Here is a 19,864-nt window from a genome sequence, read left to right on the forward strand (position 1 = left end):
AAATACGGCGAATCAACTACGTCATCGTCGAGCAAAAAAAAAATAAGGTTGACACTCACGGCATTGAATCCTGGGAAGAGGTTGACGGCGGCCGAGGCGTTGTTGTCCAATGGGAAGGGAAGAAAGTGCTTGACGCTCAGAGCCCCGTGAACAGACGGCAAGGCGGAGCGGGCCACGGGTGGCACCAGGCCATTGTGACATGTGTTACCTGCGGGGGGGAGGACACAAAGCAAACACTTACCCCAGAGACTCCAAGCCTTATTTAGAGCAAAACACAAAGTTATATTTACCCAGCTTTAGTTGATTGATTATACAAACACCGTTCTTGAATCCCCAAGTCATGTTTCTATGTTTTTTACGATTCTAAAGTATTTTTACATTTGTTTTTATTGTTTGGCAATCAATCAATCAATCAATCAAATTTTATTTGTATTGCCCTCATGTCAAGACGTCTTTTGAAAAAAGAAGTCATACAGAGACATATTTTCGGTATAAGGTACACAACAGTATCCCCTGTCAAAGCTCCCGGAAGGGGAAGGAAACACTCAAAAACCCCAATTTGGGGAAAATCAGAAACCTTCAGAAGGGACCACAGGTGGGAGGAGCCTCACAGGTTGAAGTGGATGTTGCATGTACCAAATATAGAAAAATAGATACACATTACAGACAAATACAGGTAAACATTATAGATTACAGAAAACATATTGTGCTCTATAGTGCAATGAGGCAAAAGGAGGTTTTAGAAATGTCTGCCAGTAAATGAATTAAATACTAAAGTAAATACGTTAGGTAAAAAGTATTAAATTGATCCAATGCTTTAGGTCATTGAATACAAAATTAACTCATTACATTAGCTTAATTAATACTTAATTTAGACACTATAGTCTTAAAGTACAGAATGAAAGTACAGAATGAAAATAATTGATTACTCAAGGTACTGACATTCATTAGTAGTATTTTATTAGTCCACTTTTGTATTTTAGCGTCTTTGATTAGTTAAATTGCTGATTTACTAAAATAATCAATTACTTCAGGGACTGAAGTATGAAATTAATTGTTTACTTTGTTATTGTAGTAATTGATTACTGTTGTACTTCAGTACTTCTACTTTGAAAAAATGTATCATTTTTGGGTCATTTTCTTCCTCACCATTCTCACAGTAATTTAGCCAGTGGTTAGCACACGATCATATAACTAAGTGGTCGTGAAATATTGAACGTTTACATGTTATCAACATTGGGTGAAATTTCAGCTCCTAGTGTATTCGTTCAATGCTTTTCTTTGATGTCAAATGCCTTTGATGTAAATGTTGGAGCATTGGACAAAATACTGCACAAGGGGTATTTATATATTAAAGGTAATTGATTATTTTGTAGTCAATTACCTGTGGTATTCGATTACTTAGTACTTGATTCATTTAGTGCCAGTTATGTGTTATTTCGATTTTTTTTTTTTTTTTAAATGTTGTGCGAGGGTTCCCTGGACCCAAAATGATTCAGAATACCTGACACCTGTTCTGTCAGTCAACACTTTGTTTTTTTTTTTTAGTTTTTTTGTATAGGACATAAAAAAAAAAAATCCCACTTTGAGGACATTGGTAATTTTATCAGGCAGCTTTGGCGCGGGAGGAAAAATCTTTCATGGTCGCAGTCCAACACGTCCATTAGTTTTATGGCTTTATTAATGCTCCTAAATCTTCTCATGGCTGTCATGCTGCTGACCGGCGTGACGGGTGAGGGCTAACTGTTTGATTTTTAGCATTGCAGTCACATTTAAGTGATAACAAAGGAGAAAAAAAAATCTCGCTGCCTTCGATCGAATACAACGAGGCTCCGCGCGCGAAACATGTTTTGAATGACGTACGCATGTTGTGTTTATTCCCTACACTCGAAAAGTTATGAGCCAAACATCTGCTTCGAATGAAAAGTTGGCAACGGGCGATCGCAGCACATCCAAACTCAGACGCGCTTTCCCCCTAGAGATGAATCTTACTCAAATGGTCTTGCAAACACAAAATGCTTTGCATGTAATTAAAGATTAACGACTTTGCGGGCCGCTTCTAATCAGAAAGTCAGCAGCTCCTTTTTAAACATTAAAATAGAAACAAAAAAAAAGGGATGAGGTGAGCGGGAGATTCACGTCCAATGAAGAGAGCGTTCCCGCTGAGAAGCGATGAAGGTTATTTAGGGTTACGACCGTGTATATGGTTACGATCCAAATTATTCATACCCCGGCCACTTATTCGCTTAAAGGAAAGGCATCTCTAAGTGTTCCGTGGCGGACCTAACGTATGTTTTCGAATATTTTTAACAACCCTATAAAAAGTTTTTTTTTAATGTTTTATAAACATGGTTTATTTCTCCTATATAGTATCTAGAGCTGCGAATAATGATGATTTTAACCTTTGTGCAGTATTTTGTCCAATCCTTTCATTTACATCAAAAGAATTACACAGAGAGAAAGAAGACACCAGGGAGCTGAAATTTCACCCAGAAGTCAAAGTTCAACATGGGTTAGGGTTAAAATACTGAAGATTATTTAGTCAGTCGTATTTTTTAAGTATGAATTCCCATTTTAAACTTTCCATTTTATTTATTTTTTTTAAATTACGTTATAATGTATCCCAAAAAAAAAAAAAATTGTATTCCTTCATAAAAACATCCCATTTTCAACTTTCCATTTTATTTTCCTTTAAAAAAAAAAAGACGTTATAATGTGTCCCAAAAAAGACAAAAATATTACCGGTAATTGTATCCCTCGGTAAAAAAGTTATTTTTTTGGTTTCTATCCAAAAATGATCAGTCCACTTTAAGATGGTGGCAGAAATAGTATTTAGAAGTTTAATCATAAGTTTTTGGACGATGTAAAACGAAAAAAGTCTCCAAGAATGTCATTGATAATCAAAAATAATCACAAATTAACTTGAAAATTGATTGCTTACCGATTGATTTGAGCAAATCTAATGGAAACGTTCATCGACATCAAAGGCTTTTTAACGTTTTAATTTTCAATCAACATGTTTATGAGTACATAAAAGATGAGTGAACACCTGTGCCGCTCAAATCCGAACGACACTCACTAATTTCAAAGGGCTTCTGAAAACCGCGGCAAATTAATTTATCGTGTTAATTTTCACATGATGTGTGCTTGGATTTTTATTTAAATAAGTCAGAAAACGTGCGAGATTCCAGTTATTAACTAGTACATTGGTTGTCCCTACACCGGAGAGAAATTTAGAATTAAAAATAAAAAAACTACCATTGTAATTGTTCAATGACAATTGTAACACATAAACTTATTGCGACAGTTCTTAAAGTATAGCTTATACAGCTTTTTCAATGAGCCTACACTCCCAATTTTTCTGAATGTCAACACGCTGCTGTTTTGGTTAGCAACACAGTCCCAAAAGGGAGGTAAGTACAATTACTTGTCTTTTTTTTTTAATTTTTGCTTAATCGTCGTGACATCATGCAAAAGGCGGAACGCCAACGTCCAAAATCAGATTTTCCTGTCAACACAGTCAGCTACGTCTCGATCCCAGCCGCAGTTTTCCATAAATTCCGCTCCGGGCGACTCTAAAACCGAATCTTTGCGTGCGGACCGAAAGGCCAAAAAGGATAGAAAAATATACAATTGTAAATCGTCGGCCTCGGATGACCACCTGCGTCCTATCAGATGATCCGAATGTCACGAGCGAGCACATTTGCGCCGCGTCGGTCATGCCAGCTGAAGTTTTCTTAAACGGCTAATTGGAAACAGCACGAGATTTGCTGTGACGTGCCAGGATCAAGAGAAAAGAAGGCCGATAAAAGCGTGGAGGCCGTCCAGAACTTGAAGGAATTAAAGGAGCCCGTTGGAGTCCTAATGAAAAGCAGAGTGGCTTTGACGACGGCCAGCACGGCGCATCAATTACGGGCCAAGGAAAGCCACCGTGGCGGCGTTTCACTTGAGAGTAAATAAAAGCAAACGTCGTAAAAAGAAAAAAGCTGCGAGAATGAGGAGGAGGAGGAAGAAAAGAGGCCACCGTTACACACAGCTAGCATCGGTACTCAACTGCAGACCATCCGCGCTGTTTGTCTGTTTTGTTTTCGTAAACACCCGAGGCAATTATTTGTTTTTAACAATTCGACTGAAACCCGGAACATCAAACGACAACCGCGCTGACAGTTGACATACGCATGCTAATGTGACCGTTACCTGGCACATCAAATTAGCACGTCGCGCGAATGTCGCATGACCAACGAAAAACAAAGAGATGGGCTGACATATTTGTTGTAGAAAATTTTGGACTTGACTTCCCCTTTAACGTAGATGTTATTATTTGATTTTATTTTATTTTTTAACAAAGCAGTTGGTAAAAAAAAGAAAAAATTCTAGTTTAACTTTTATGTACTTTAAGTTACTTTGTTCAGTTTCAGATATATATATATATATATATATATATATATAGATATATATATATATATATATATATATATATATATATATATATATATTTATATATATATATATATATATTTATACACACACACACACACACACACAAACACCCTGTAAAAAGTTAGCATTTGTTGAATGTTGATTTTTATTGTTTATTTTTCTTTTGTTAGTTAAAGCGATACAATTTTAATTTTATGACAGTTTAATGCTTTGACCCTCTCCAGGCAGGCGTTGCTAATTTGCAACAATATGAGAGTCCCTTAGGTAATCCACATTAATATTGTTTGAGGCATTTTTTTTTAGATGTTTGAAAAATAGAAAAAAAAAAAAATAGAGAAACTTAATTTTAGCCTGAGAGGGTTAAACGTATGTATCTGAACCATCAAAAACAATTTGGTCTTCAACTAAAATAACAGGCTCATAATTGTAACGAATTAAGGCTGGAGCTAACAATTATTTTAATAATTAATTAACCTCTTGTTTGAATTAAACTCTTTTTTTTTTTTATTGATTACAAGGATTGGATTTAAGAAAATAAAACTTTAAAAAATCCTCCCTTTAGTCAACAACGGGATATTTTCTCAAATTGACCAATATCTTAATTTTCATTCTCGGAGAAATAAGCCCGATTTTGTGAAGATGCATCACAAATATTGTCTTAAATTTTAGGTGTTAGGTTTCAATTTAGCACTCACAAAAAATGGGCTGTAAAACCCATGCTTGAAAACATGAAAAACAACTTAATCCCCAATAAACGTAACATGTACATGTTCCACCTAAATTTCTCAACTACATCACTCAAAGAGGAAAGCAATAAAAAAAACAAAAATAATAAAAAATAAGGCAAATGTGGTTTGTAAAAAAGGGCTGAAAAGATGTGAGAAAAGATGCCAGAGAGTGACAGCGTCGCCATCTGCTGCCAGGAGGCCGCATGCGGTGACTCATGCGGAGGCTCGTATCTGCGTGCCACGTTTCCAATAAACAAAAAAAAAGGCCATGTTTGGTGCCATGTTCCACGTCAGTCTTCAAGCATGCCGCACGCCCGTGTTAGGATTCCTTTTCCGGCGACGTGACCGAGTTGAACAGTACGTCTGTGATAATCACACGTTGGTGGAATATATTTATTTTAATTTATTATTATTATTTGTAAGTTTCAAGCCTTGAAGCCTTGTTTATATACGGCCTGTTTTAAAATATGGGTAGTAAATTGACATGTTTGACCCAACATGATGAATAATCGTGATATCAATATTGACCCAAATAATCATGATTATTATGTTGACCATAATCCTGCAGCCCTAACCTGAAGTACTCGATTACTTTGGCGTGACGAAAAAAGAAATAACAAAATTGATTCTGTAGTGAAAGACCAAAGTTATTGATTAGTACTCAATTACTTAGTCATATTACTTTAGTATTTTAAAAACCACTGACCAGAGCTTGTTTTAGAATCTGATTGGATCATCTCATATCGCAGCTGACCAAGAAGAAGAATTTGTCAAAAAGTTCCTGGAATTTGATGTTGGGACACAAAACAAAATAAATACAAATAAATAACGTAAAAACATGCCTTTGGGAGTGAATGAGTTAGTGTTTTTTTTTTTCCTTTTTCGTTTTTGATACCACGACATGCTTGGCAGAAGAGGCACAAAAGATGCTAAAATAGTAAACATCCAAATTCTTGTTGGGAATAGCAACAGATAACATGACACGCAAGCATTCGCGCATGTGTCACGTAAAATCCACTGAGCTTCCAAACGCCGCTATTTGAACGCCAATAAAAAGAGAAGATTGTTGATGTTCTTTGTTCTCGCAGCTGCGTGAAGATAATGTGACAGCGTTGACCCCAGCCAACATGTCCAGACACAAAATGGTACATTCCAACCATAATGACTGTCAGCCATGTTTAATGGAACTCTTAAATCTCATCAACGGTCACCACCGCTAACATGTGAAAGCACTAAGCCAGTCAGCTATAATCAATTTAGTGTGCAACAAATATACGGCACTAGGATACAAATGGACAATAGAGTGTATGTAGCTCTATAACTGTAAAACTAAAAGCACTTAAAATGGAACATCAAAGATAAGGCATTAGAGGAGACGTATATCGCTTTTATCACTGTGGTGCCGAGTTAAGACACAAAAATCCAAATCAGATAAACAACCAGGACGAGAGCCTTGAAGGACATATATGAAGTCGAGACGCAAATCAAGTCTGTCTCTTTGGATCCACCAATCTGAAGTAAAAAAAAAAACAACAACAACAACAAAAAATAGTCAAATGAATCCATCTGAATCTATGGGTGAGGAGAAAAAAAATCCCATGGACGTCGTAAATAGTTTTAAAGATCACAAGTCTAGCCACTTTGAAAAGGTCAGACTGGCAACCGAACCATCATCTGGTTTTGTGGAAGGCATTTTTTCGCAGGTATCATGTTTAAAAGCTTTGGTCGGGTTTGTCTGAAGAATTTCGCGAACCGGAACGGCTAGCCTGCTAGTTAATGTCTGCTCTCATTCAGGAGTTTCTTACGCATTCAATACATTTCAGTCTCCAGAGCAGAAAATTTCTTATCAAGACATTAAACAATTCTTACTAAGGTTTAAGGGAAGTCAACCATCAACAATAAACCTGACAGATTGTGACAAACAACGTCATCAAAAAGAACCGCGCAGTTTTAAGCTAGGCTAGCTACTTTTACATTTTATGCTAGTATGCTAGCCTTTAGGCTACAGCTACCATAAGTAAAGTAATGACATTTCATTTATTGTTATCTCCTGAATTAATTAGCCTGTCCCTCACTGATTATGTTAACCATGTCTCAATTTTGCGCCTGGATGCCTTTGGCTCCTTTCTCCAAGCATTTGCCATTATGTTTTTTATTTTTGACATGCCACACACTTTCAAACTAAATGAAAAGAAAAAAAAAACATTATTCAAGCCATTTATCTTGTTTTTTTAATGCCTCTGCTTTGGTCAAATTATATGAAGGGTTTGTGTACCAGTGGTCCAAATCATGGTGAATTATTCAATGTAGAGGATTGTATTGTTTGTGCTAATTTGTGAAAGTAAAATCAAAAGAAAATTCTGAGTTATCAGTGAATCTAATAATGCACCCAATGCAAGCACAAATGAAAATCGATATTGTCACAATTATATATTTTTTTTAATTATTTTTTCGTCATTGATTTGTCAAATATACACGTTATTAATCAGACTTCATCGTGTCTGACCGATATTTGCCATTTCATGCAAGATCGTGATCGACAGGAATGTCATAATTTGCGCAGCCAGCGATAAAAATTTTTTTTTAAAAAGTTATTGATCGGTTTTCACAAATTATAAATTGTCTGTATGCTTTTTGGGTCATTATTACACTTTTTTTTTTGGAACTAGTATGGCTGTTACAGTGTGATATAAGGAATGTTTGCTGTAGCATCGGTTTTGTTTTTTGCAGTATTTACTGTATTTTACAGTAATCTTGTGATATGATCGGTAATCAGTTATTATTAAAATTGCTAAACTGCCCCAAAAAGAGAAAAAAAAGAGAAACTATCATGAGAACATTTTTATGATCTCATGGGAGCAAAAGTGACTGGTAAATAGTTTATTTCACACTGTTGGATCCGTGCACTATTTTGTTTTGTATGGAAGTTGGGATTTTTTCTTTTCCAAAATTAAAGTCAAAATATTTAGGTTGGATACATTTGCTTATTTTGTTTAACCCTTGTGCGGTATTTTGTCCAATCCTTTGATCTTCCCAGAAAGGCATTTCACATCCAAGGGAAGGCATAAATTAAGACGCTAGGGAGCTGAAATTTCACCCAGATGGTGACATCGTGGCACAATCATGTAGTTATCACTCTACAAGGAGTGTGTATTTGTTTGGCTCGAATACCGTGAGAGTGATGTGGAAGAAAGTCACCCAAAAATGGTTAAAATACTGCACAAGGGTTGAAACGGGTCACCGCGTATGCTTGAGATCAAACATGAGAGCAAACGCGTGCCTATTATGCTTAGGAAGCAATGGCTGTAGTTATTGCATCACTCCAGGCTCTAAGAGCTTGAGAAAAAGTTTGGGGGAGATGATGTAACTGGTGTTGACTTTTGAAAATGAGTCAAGTTTTTCAGCATGACGTGGACGTTTCCTGAAAAGTAGTGATTTTGGAGATGGATTTCAGCCGATACATAAACGAGTGGCGGGGTATCCGCCACGGAGGCAGAAGAGGACGCGTCCTATTCGTCAATAGGTCAATCCTGAAGAGCATCTGCGCCCCATGGCAGGAGGGGAAACACGGGGGATGGTTAGCGCTATTAGGGCCCCAGTGCATCATGGGTAATCTGCACATCTGTGAAGTCTCCTCTGGACGCTAGAAGGTCCACAGCGATTTTGGCGCAACATATGCTCCCATGCATGGCTGCCGCCGCTCCACTAGCCGGCCCAGCCTGCCTGCGGCGCTGCTTTCAGTGCAAGCGCATAGCCGCTAAACTTGTTTATCTAGCACAGATGGTAAATTATTTCTTTATTTATTTATTTTTAATAGCCTTTGCTTTGGTGATGCAACACATTGGTACCGCTACAGACTCCACTGAATGCGAGGGGGTGGAGCCCACCCGGCAATTTTATGCCCAACAGAGCCGAAACACAGACGGGACGACTTTTGCGCGCGGGGGGATTCCGTCGCGATGGTCACAAGTCAAAATTAATCTATTGTTGGAGGAACCCAGTCCCTCTCAAACACGGGTGCGATGCGATGCATAGGGAGGCGCGTATGACCGTGGGCTACTTTGCCTTTGCCGTTGGAAATGTAATTGCTCATCCAGAGCACCAGGTGGTGCCGTGGCGCTCTCATTCGGGAATTAAAAACGTCTAATTTAATGTCAACATTTTTTTTTTTTCAAATCGCATTAACATATTAATATGTCTTTGCGGAGACCGGACATGGTAATATTTTACAGATTTTTCTTTTTCCTTTTTTATAATAGAGTAAAATAGTGTTTCAAAAAGGTTTTCTGTATTTATGCATGTATAGATAGATAGATAGATAGATAGATAGATAGATAGATAGATAGATAGATAGATAGATAGATAGATAGATAGATAGATAGATAGATAGATAGATAGATAGATAGAGTACCTGTGATTGAGTGTCAAATACTCATGAAACATACGTAAAAATACTGTCCATCTTTGCCATTGCATGAGTTCATGATTATTGTGATTTAGAAATAAACAGCACAATATTTTAACCTTTGTCTTCAGGTTAAAATGTTTAAGATATTGGTGCTCCTGTGATAAAGTGACAGATCAATTTAGATGTATAATTATCATTTCTTGTTTGTTTTTTTCAATATAAAATGGTTATGTAAATGCAGTAGCCTATAGCTACAGTTATTTTTTTTCAGTTTCAGACTAACATGTAACCTGTATAAACCATGTAAAAAGTTGAAAGTTGGTTTATTTTGCTTATTTCTTTTGTTAATATTTAAAAGGATACTGTTTCAGATATGTATACAATTTTTAAGGTAATTTATTTTCACCACAGTGGGTGGGGGGAATGTTGTTTTTCTTCCTAGAGGACATCTGACAAAAAAAAAAAGAAAAAACAATAATAATTGAGAAGCCTGAGGTTTCAACAACAGATGAGGGAGATCCAGAACCTGACCAATATGTAATGCGTTCTTTCTTCAAGGTTTCAAATCTTTGCGCTTTGAGGAGGTAATCAAGTTCAGCTTGAACTAGCATTGAGTGCATTGCTGTTGCATTCAATAGACTGACCTCTAGCGCTCTGCCATTATTTACATCTCCAGGGATGAAGCCTGATAAATATCTGCTGTGTCCTCACACACTACGCAGACACTCAAGACAACAACTACAGCCTCTCACTTTCTTTACTGAGCGAGTAAATATTTGAGCTCTACTTTCGGACTGTCAGGACTCAGGTGGGCAAGGACGGAGGTATTTGCACCAAGCCTGGGAGGTCCAGGTGGCCTAAAAAATCCACTTTCTCCTCAAGGCTCTGATAATTCAAAATGAAGTGTGAGTGATATGAACCAAAAGTGCGTTGAATAAACAGAACCGTGTTGACATGCGAGAAACTTGTAAGTTACCTGATTTATTGTATTAACAGAATAATGAGACCCCCCCCACACCAAAAAAAAATCAATGTGATTGATCGATTTACATCTTACCCCATTTTTACTCTTTTGAATAAGCATTGTTTAAATACTATTATAGCAAAACAGTAAGATGAGTAGGGCTGCAACTACAGTGCTATTATTATTTTAATAATCAAGTAATCTGTCAATGACTGAAGATTACTCAATAAATCATTTTTTTTAGTGTCTTAACTTCTATCCCTTCTTTCAAAACCAGGACTATGCTTCTCTCAAGTTGACAATGCAGAAAATGCACAAAACATGTTTTTTTAAACCATTTTTTTGTTGTCAGTAACATTAGCAAATTGTTTAAAATATTTATTATTGCATTACAAAATAAAGGCACATTTGTACTTGATTTAAGACAATCAAATCTGAGGAGTTTTACTGTGAAGAATGTTCAGAAAGTAAGTCTATTCCTTCATTAGCGCTTCGTTATCACTTCCATTATTGCTCTATTGCTGTTTTTTATTGCCTACATTATTATTGTGTGGAATGTACGTCTGCTCGGGGAAGTGAACAGAATAGCAATTTCATTCATGTAGTGTTACTACGTACATGACAATACAACTCTTGAATCTTGAAATTCTGAGACTTGAGAATTTTTTATTTCTAAACAATCTATTCAAAGTATTTATTGATTATTTTGATTATCCGTTAATTGACAGCTAATCGTCAAATGTTGAGAATGGAAAACAGATGTTTCAATTAGTAGAGAGAGGTGAGAAGTGATGTGAGAAAAAGGAAGCCTGAGCAAAAAAATATATTTGAATAAACAGTATAAAAACACATGAAATATGGACAGAGCAGAATTTGGAACATGTCTTAATTTCAAATATGTTTTTCCATGTAAAATGTGGAACTGTAATGTGTAGATAAGAAGATATAAAGAATAAGTAAATGAGATGAATAGTTCAACAGAGGAATATGGAAATTCTGCAAAGACAAATAAAGTGTCTGAAAAATAATGTCAAATGAATACGGCGCTTCAGCACAATAACTTTTGAAGGTAAATGAGGACATGACAGACAAGGCATGGAGAGAAGCTTGCGTGTGTGCTTTCTCCTGTTGACACGGCGACAGCTAAATGTGACTGCAAATATTTGTCCACAGAAATTATAATAACATCTTATTTTTATGCCGGGCCGCAGTCCAGATGATAAATAGCCAAACCGCCACGGCGTTGGATGGAGACGCGAGGGATGCGAAATTAATGCCAACAAATACATAAACATAACTCGCTGACAACAAACCCTGGGGCTAGCGCGGTTTGTTTGGTCACGTATGAACGCTATCATTCCAACCCGGGTGCGTACTCAACAAGCGGACCGAGACGGACCGACACTAGGGGTGGAACCGTACGCCAAAAATCACGCTTGGCGACGTACAAAGGTTTTATGGTTACGTAAACGTCTAAATATTTTCACTGAAGTAAGTGCAACATGAATATTTGTATTGCATTCGTTTTCTTGTCCTTCTATCCCTTTTTTTTCCTTCCATCCTTTTTCAAATCCTTACAAGGGTCACAGGATTGCTGGTGCCTATCCCAGCTGATTCGCTCTCACACCCAATCACACCTAAGGACAATTTAGTATGTCATAGACACCTTTCACGCATGTTTTGGGGAAGCCGGAGTGCCAGGGGAGAAGCCACGCGGGATCGGGGAGAACACGCAAACTCCACCCATGAAGTCCACGATACGGATCGGGTCCCTGAAATGCGAGGTGAACGTGCTAACCCCTGCTCCGTCGAGCCGCTATAAAACCCATTCAAAAATACTTTAAAAAAATGTTTTGTTCGCATTTTTACTGGCAAATTCATTGGAACGTACTTGCAAATATGTTTCAGTGTACTTTTAGGCTAAATGCTAAAAATGTAAAAAAAAAATATATATATCCTGTCTTGCCACGGGGATTGACTTACTAATGTTTATACACACAATAAAATAATACAGGCTTTGACTTGCTGTAATTTTTTATTTTTGTTTTTTAACATTTTGACTGGCAAACTCATTGGAATGTACTTGTACTTGTGTTTGAATGTACTTGTAGGCTAAATGCTAAAAATGTAGCTTTTTTTCTATAATGCTATGAGGTTTTGAGAGATGCATGTTTACGACTGTACTTGCAATACATTCTGATTTTTGTTTACATTTTTGAAGGACGAAATCATTGGGACACACTTGCAAATTCATTTGAATTGAATTGTTAGCTTAATGCTAAAGAAACTAGCATTTTTTTCCCCATAAAGCCACAAGGTTAGGGTTACATTTTATACAATTACTTGCAATATTTTGCCTGATTTTTATTTACATTTTTTTGCCTGTAAATTCCCTGAAACATACTTGCAAATACATTTGAATATACTTGTCATCATTGCATTTTTTTTTCCAATAATGCCATAAGGTTTTGAGACACGCATGTTTACACATGCACTCACAATAATTGTTTGCTTTGTTTTTTCATTTTTTCATTAGACCGTACGTTCAAATATACTGTATTTGTAACATTTTTTCCATAATGCCACTGGGTATTGCGTTACACATGTTTTTACACACACTTTGAAGACAATGGAACGTAACTGCAAATACGTTTGAATGTACTCGTAAGCTAAGTGCTAAAAACATTGCATTTTTCCTGTAATTCAAAAAGATTTAAAAAAAATTGCACATGTTTATGCACATTTTTGTAATAATTTTTACTTTTGTTCTTGTATTTTTGACTGGCAAACTTGTTTGAATGTACGTGCAAAAATGTTGAAATATACTTGCAAGCTAAATGCTAAAAACGTAGCATTTTCTCATAATGCAATGAGATTCGGGGGCATCTCAAAGAGCCGTTCATTTGTTGGAATCAGCTCACTTGCATTGGGAGTGTAATCACATTGGAATAACTATCAAAACTGGATTCAACATAATTGGATTTCTCCTATTTGCCGAGGGGGGAAAAAGCGATGGCGCCCAGACCGCCGGACTCCCTCAACCTCCCTCGTCCATCTCCAGTCCACGACACGAAAAGAAAGCGAGAGAGCGCCGCGAGGTGATTCATTATTAATGGCAGTCGCCATCCTCCAGACATTTTTTTTTTTTTTATTATTGGCTCTTGACGCAGCTCTGAGCCAAGATAAGTGAATGTTGAAGGGTATGGTAGAGGGCAGCCAATGAACTCACTCCGTCTGGCCGCGGAACGCTTAAGGCCACCTTGTTAAGCTGCCCACTCGAAAGAATGGATCAATTGTGCCGCTCTACTTATTTATTACAGATTCAAAATCTTGCATTCGTCATTTTTGTCCCCACCAGATGATCGTTTTTTTGTTTTTGTTTTTTTTTTTATGTTTTGTTTGAAGTCTGAAGTCAGGGTTGCGCAAGTGATGCAGCAATATAACACGAAAAAGCTGCAGGAAATGTACTCAACTAATCTCCAGTCATGATAGTTGTTCTGACAAAGCAGAGAGAATATACACCTCACTTGTCATATGCCGTTTGTATGGATTGTTGCTCCATGTGTGCTAAAGTAGCAGCCTTTTGAAGGTTGAAAATTCCCCTAAAAGAAATGCAAATTTTGGTTAACCTTTTGCTTTATCTGTTATCATCAGGCTGACGGTCCTTTGTTGAAATAAAAAATGTTTTGGAAGGACATTTTGGCAATTAAAGGTACAAAAGTTAAAAATGTGTTTTATTCTGTCACTGTTGGGTGAAAACTTAATGTGCCCAAATATGGTCATTGATATATTTTACTCAAACATGCCCACTCAAACCCCCGTTTCGCTTGTGACATTTACATAATAATAAACAATTTAAAGAGTCGTAAATATCTTGCGAAGCAATCTATTACCTCTTTTGAACGTTTGAAATGTCTGAGAAGCAGAGACACTCCCACTATGAGTTGCATTCCGGGCACCCATTCGTTAGCTGAAATTGTTCGTAAATTGTTGGTAATAAAAATCAGCCCCCCCAAAAACGAATGCCAATCACTTAAGCAAAACACTGTTGTTTAGTACACCGACAGCTGCTCTGGAAGGGAAGACTCAAATTGACCGTCGTCACTATACCATGCTTCCAGGAGGACCTTCAAAATAAAAGTGAACAAAGGCCATTCACGTCAACACATCTTGCTATGGTACCGTTTATTTTGGAAATATGACAGGCTTCTCAGATAATTTCCTGCTGGCCTCTCAGAATATTTTCCTGCTTAACTATAATGGAGAGGATTTACAGGCAGTGCATTCAAATACAAAATCTGACTTCACAGGCAACTCTGTGTGCGCCTTTTTTTTTTCCATTACATGCCTATTACACACCTTAGTCAGCTCATCCTTTTATTTATTACATCACTCAAGACCAGTGGTGTAGTGGTCCTTTGAGAAGTGGGTATACTCCAATTTTCAGCCTTTTTTAAGTGGTAAAGAAAAAAAAAAAGGGCAGTTTTAGAACCAGTGTGACTGATCACAGAATGGTTAGATGTAAAATGTATTCATCAGTAGGCAAACATGTTTTGGTTATTTTTAAGAAGTCAGAAGTGGCTATACGCAATGCTTACTGCTAAATGAAGTGTGAAGACGCCGTATACCGCTTTATACCCTCCACTGCACCACTGCTCATGACAGCAAAAAAAAACGAATAGGCAGTATGGAATCCATTAAAAAGTGTGTTTTGATGAGTTTACATTAATTTTGAATGGGGGAGTGATAAAAGTCATTTTAAAAATATTTTTCACATGGTTCATTGTAAGTGACCTAACGCAGGTGCAGCAGGGACAAATCACTGTAATAAATCACTGTGTGTACATCTAAATTTAACATCTTGTATCAGGAAAAAGGAGAGGAATTCCGTCCCCTCAGTCATCTCGCTGTCCCGCCGTTAGCGTCCTGACATCTACCGTGAGCTAGCGTCTGGCTAATCGAGGCGGCGGCCTCCGACAGTCAGTCCACGCGCTCCCTGTAATCTGAGGTTAACCAAGAAGACGTTTTCACGGCGACCGCAAAGCCATTTCCTCCGGGCCTGTTGGGAGCGCGCGCGCTAGCGAGAGCGAGGGAAGGGAGGCAGAAAAGATGACTGCACTTTGTTCACAACCTTCTTGTTGCCGCACTTTTCATGTTTATGATCACATTTTTTGTTTTAAAAAGGCATTTCAAAGCCGACGTTCATCCTAAAACCACAGGACAAACTGTTGTATGAATAATTGAAAAGTCATCGTTTTCCATTCTGCGCTCAGGCACTCAGGATGCATAAAAGGCTGAGGGAGATTTTTTTTTTTTTTTTTAAGTGCGCTTGTTTGCTTTGCTTTGATTGCAGATAAGTTAAAAAGATTGATCCGTCGCGTCTTTTTTCGTCCGCGGACAAACCCGGACACGCTGAAAAAAAAACAGGTAAGGTCACAGTACTCGCAATTTGTTGCAACGCTTGCCACATTATGAAGCATTATGAAGCATTATAAACATACATCAAGGCATCATGAAGCATTATAAACATACATCAAGGCAAAATATTACTTGTGTGAATAGCTATGCCAATTAGAGTGAATGCTTGTTCCTCTGCAATGCGAGTCGTCATGAATGTGAATGATGGCCTCCCAACATGACAAATCGTCACCAATGCTCATCTCTCAGCATTAACAAAATATGTTTGACACTCACGGCATAAACCTGTATGAATTAATCCCTGAGCACTTTCACAATACATTCTAGAAGCGAAATACGATTTGTAAGGTGAATGGTCGCCTCCAAACATCACCAATCAACATGAATGCTGATAACTCTGCATTAACAAAATATGTTTGACACTCAAGGCATAAACCTGTATGAATTAATCCCCGAGCACTTTCACAATATATTCTAGAGGCAAAATACGATTTGTAAGGTGAATGGTCGCCTCCAAACATCACCAATCAACATATACGCTCATATCTCTGCGTTAACAGAATGTGTTTTACACTCAAGGCATAAAACGGTGTGGATGTTAGTCCCTGAAATTTCCCACAATACATTCTAGGGGGGGAAATAAGATTTGTAATATGACCGGTCGCCTCTCAACATCACAAATCAACATGGATGCTCGTCTCTCAGCATTAACGGAATACATTTGGCACTCAAGGCGTAAACTACAGTGAATGTTAGTCCCTGAGCATTCTCACAATACGGTTTGAAGGCTAAATACAATCTGTAATTTGATTGGTCGCCTCTCAACGAGTATTGACTCGTCTCACAGCATTAACAGAATATGTTTGACACTCAAGGCATAGTGTGAATGTTTGTTCATGAACAATTTCAGAACACAAGTCTAGAGACAAAAAACAACTTGTAAAGCCGGTAGAAGACGTCAACGTCAGCAATCAACATGAATGTTCGTTTCTCAGCATTTCCAGTCAATATGAGCTCATCGCTCAGCACTGACAAAATACATCTTGCACTCAATAGCATGAGTGTGAACGCTTGTCTCTAAATAATACAATTCTGGAGCTAATTTTAAATATGTCTGAATGGAGGAGTGATAAAACTCAATTTAAATTTGTCTCTCAGCACTTCAAATCAGGGTGAATGCTCATCTCGCAGCATTCACAGAATAGAATTGATTTGAGTGATTGTCTCAGCACAATACATTTTTGAGGCCAAAAACCATTCGTGTGTCTTTTTGTCTTTCTAAAGTACGTGAGAATCTTCATTTCACAGCATTGTCGATCAGCATGAATGCTCATCTCTCAGCATGCAAAAATGTGACGCTTAATGGCACCGTCTTGAATATGTCTCAACATTCTCACTGGCTAAATAATTATCGTTATGAATGATTGTCTCTCAGAATTCTCAGAGGCTTTGACATGGTTAAAAAAAAGTAAATAAATAACCATGTTAAATTTAGGGGTAACCCTGCAAAAAAACAAAAAAAAGCGACATGTTAGCTCACCAAATACTCCGTTGGAAGAAGTGTGCTCAAACAAATCCCATCCTCAATTTATTGACCTCACCATGTACAACAGCCTTGTAAAAGGAAGAACTAGTATTAATATATAATTTCGAAGAAGGATCTCTATGATGTTAAACAGGATTTATTTTTTACATCCGAATCGCTGCATGTGACCCCTGCTCAAACTTTCCGTAGGCGTGTGAGGCGAAACCATCCGGCCACAATATTTTTCCCGCAAATTGGACGTGGGTTACGGCATTTTCTTTTCATTACAGGCACTTGAAAAATACAAATGTTATTATTCAACTGACCCCCGCTGGGATTAGAAAATGCAATTTCCTTCTAATTGTTGTGCATGATCTTACTAAAGTCATGCAGATGCTCACCGACTGGGACCAAAGCTTGACAGGCTATTCTTTTCAAAATGAGGAATAAATACATAAATACTGAGTGAAACTAATACATATGCAAACAAATATACTCCTTATCCATCACACACACACACACGCATATATATATATATATATATATATATATATATATATATATATATATATATACGTTAATCACAGCAAATCTTATATTATTATTAATGGATGTGCTCTTCAGGAAAAAATAAATATATGCTGTGTGTGTTGACCAGTTCTGAGTGTACCTCGCTTCTTTCCCTAAATTGGGTGGTGTATAGACTCCAATACACCTGCAACAGTATGAAGGATAAGTGGTACAGTGAATGGTTGGATGAATATTAAAGAATTTTCATTTATGTAATTCTATATCTTTATGGTTTTGTTTTTCAAATTGTCTTCTCCAGCAAGTGTTGTGCATTGTGTTTCTCGTGCCAAACATGATAAAGTAATGTAAAATATAAAGTAAGCGCTCAATTTTATTTTCATCTATTTTTGAAAAAAATGTATTTTTTGTTAACAAAAAACAATAAAATTATAGTAGTAATTTTAGTGCAATGAGGATATGCTTACTGTTTTCTACCAACAAAAACAATGATATGTTAAATGAAGTGGAAATATATAAATATATATATATATATAAGATGTAAAAATGTCACTGTGTATATGGTTTTTAAATATTTGTTTTTGTGGCAAAAAAAAAAATCTGGTTAAAAAAAAAAAATTAACCCACTAAATTTAATCAGTTAAAAAATAATTCAAAAAAAATGGCAAGCAAATGAATTCTTCTGACTAAAAACCAGCAGCCTGTTGTCATGTCCACCCAGCGAGACTTTCTCCTCCACATCCAACATCATCAATCCCTCCTTCCTCTCTTCCTCTCCCACAACAGATGCCTTTAATCCGCGGGATTACTTCCACCAACAAGGTCACCCTCGCCTGCCAGCAATCGGACCCGCGTTTGCCCATGCTGTCACTGTTGATAATCCAGGCACAGATTCTCCGTCTTTCTTTTCTTTTTGCTTTCCTTTTTTTTTGCGGGATTACAATCAACGCAAACTCAAGTGAATCACCTGCCAGATTGAACACGACACACTTCGCATGCACTTTCATCCGGAACATGCTCACGCGCACGCCGGGATACGCGTGCGCGAGTGCGTGCGCGTGTGAGAAAGACAACAACAAAAAAGAGGGACTCACCGAAAAAGATGCTTCCCTCCATATCTCCTTCCCGCTTAACTCCGTATTTGTGTGTGTGCGCGCAGCATGGTCATACACTCCTCAGGCGTGTGTGTCGCGCGCGTGTGTGCGTGTGTTCACTCCGGCGTCGATGCTCGGTCTGCAAACTGCACGAGGATCTGTTTCTTCTCTCTCGCTCTCTTCTCCCTCTCTCGCCCTCTCTCTCTCTCGCTCTACCTCTCTCTCTCTCCCTCTCTCACTGCATTCCCTCGGCCTCCCTCGTGTCCTCCTCCTCCTCCTCCTCACTCTCCAAAGTGTCTATCTCCATTTTCCAGCCTCTCCTCTCCCAGGAGGTCTCTCATCTTTGTTTTATGTGTCAAGCAGCCTTTCGCGCTGGCTCACCTTTTATTTCATCTCACTGCTCCTTGGCTTCCGTTTTTTAATCCGCCTCTCTTGATTCGTCAGACATATCTTTACTTCCCCGACTTCTATCCCGTTTTTTTTTCCTTTCTTATTCCGAACACAAGATGCCAAACTGTGATCTCATAACAGTAATAAACTAGAATTGCAAAGCGGCCGATGAGTGGAATGTATCCCGATGGATTTTCTTGCGCATTCCATTGCACAATGTTAATGGACTAAAGTGCAATTAAGAGTTAAGGGACTCCTAAATTAAATTTGTAGATTGAACTCCTCTTAATCTTTCTTGCGATTGCAAATTTCAATAAACCTCCATCACATATAAATGGCTGAGTAGCAGGACAAAAAAACAGGAAAGGT

At 37.6% G+C, this 19,864-nt stretch overlaps 1 protein-coding gene across 3 annotated transcripts in view; it reads right to left on the reverse strand.

Annotated features, from left to right (window-relative positions):
- The window catches only part of znf385d (zinc finger protein 385D), a 61,753-nt gene extending 42,428 nt beyond the window's left edge, over positions 1–19,325 (reverse strand). For 2 of the 3 annotated variants that reach the window (XM_088411850.1, XM_088411849.1), the window contains exons 1-2: positions 19,106–19,325; positions 60–208 (exon numbers count right to left, since the gene is read on the reverse strand). In XM_088411850.1, coding sequence (XP_088267976.1) covers positions 60–208; positions 19,106–19,127 — 171 coding nt within the window. In that variant the 5' untranslated portion in view covers positions 19,128–19,325. The remainder of the gene's footprint in view (positions 1–59; positions 209–19,105) is intronic. The other variant, XM_088411851.1, reaches the window with a different exon arrangement.
- Between the last annotated feature and the right edge of the window lie 539 nt (positions 19,326–19,864).

The sequence above is a fragment of the Hippichthys cyanospilos genome, chromosome 3 (genome assembly GCF_059441005.1).
Source record: "Hippichthys cyanospilos isolate Australia breed blue-spotted pipefish chromosome 3, RoL_Hcya_1.0, whole genome shotgun sequence".
In the NCBI taxonomy this organism is placed as follows: domain Eukaryota; kingdom Metazoa; phylum Chordata; class Actinopteri; order Syngnathiformes; family Syngnathidae; genus Hippichthys; species Hippichthys cyanospilos.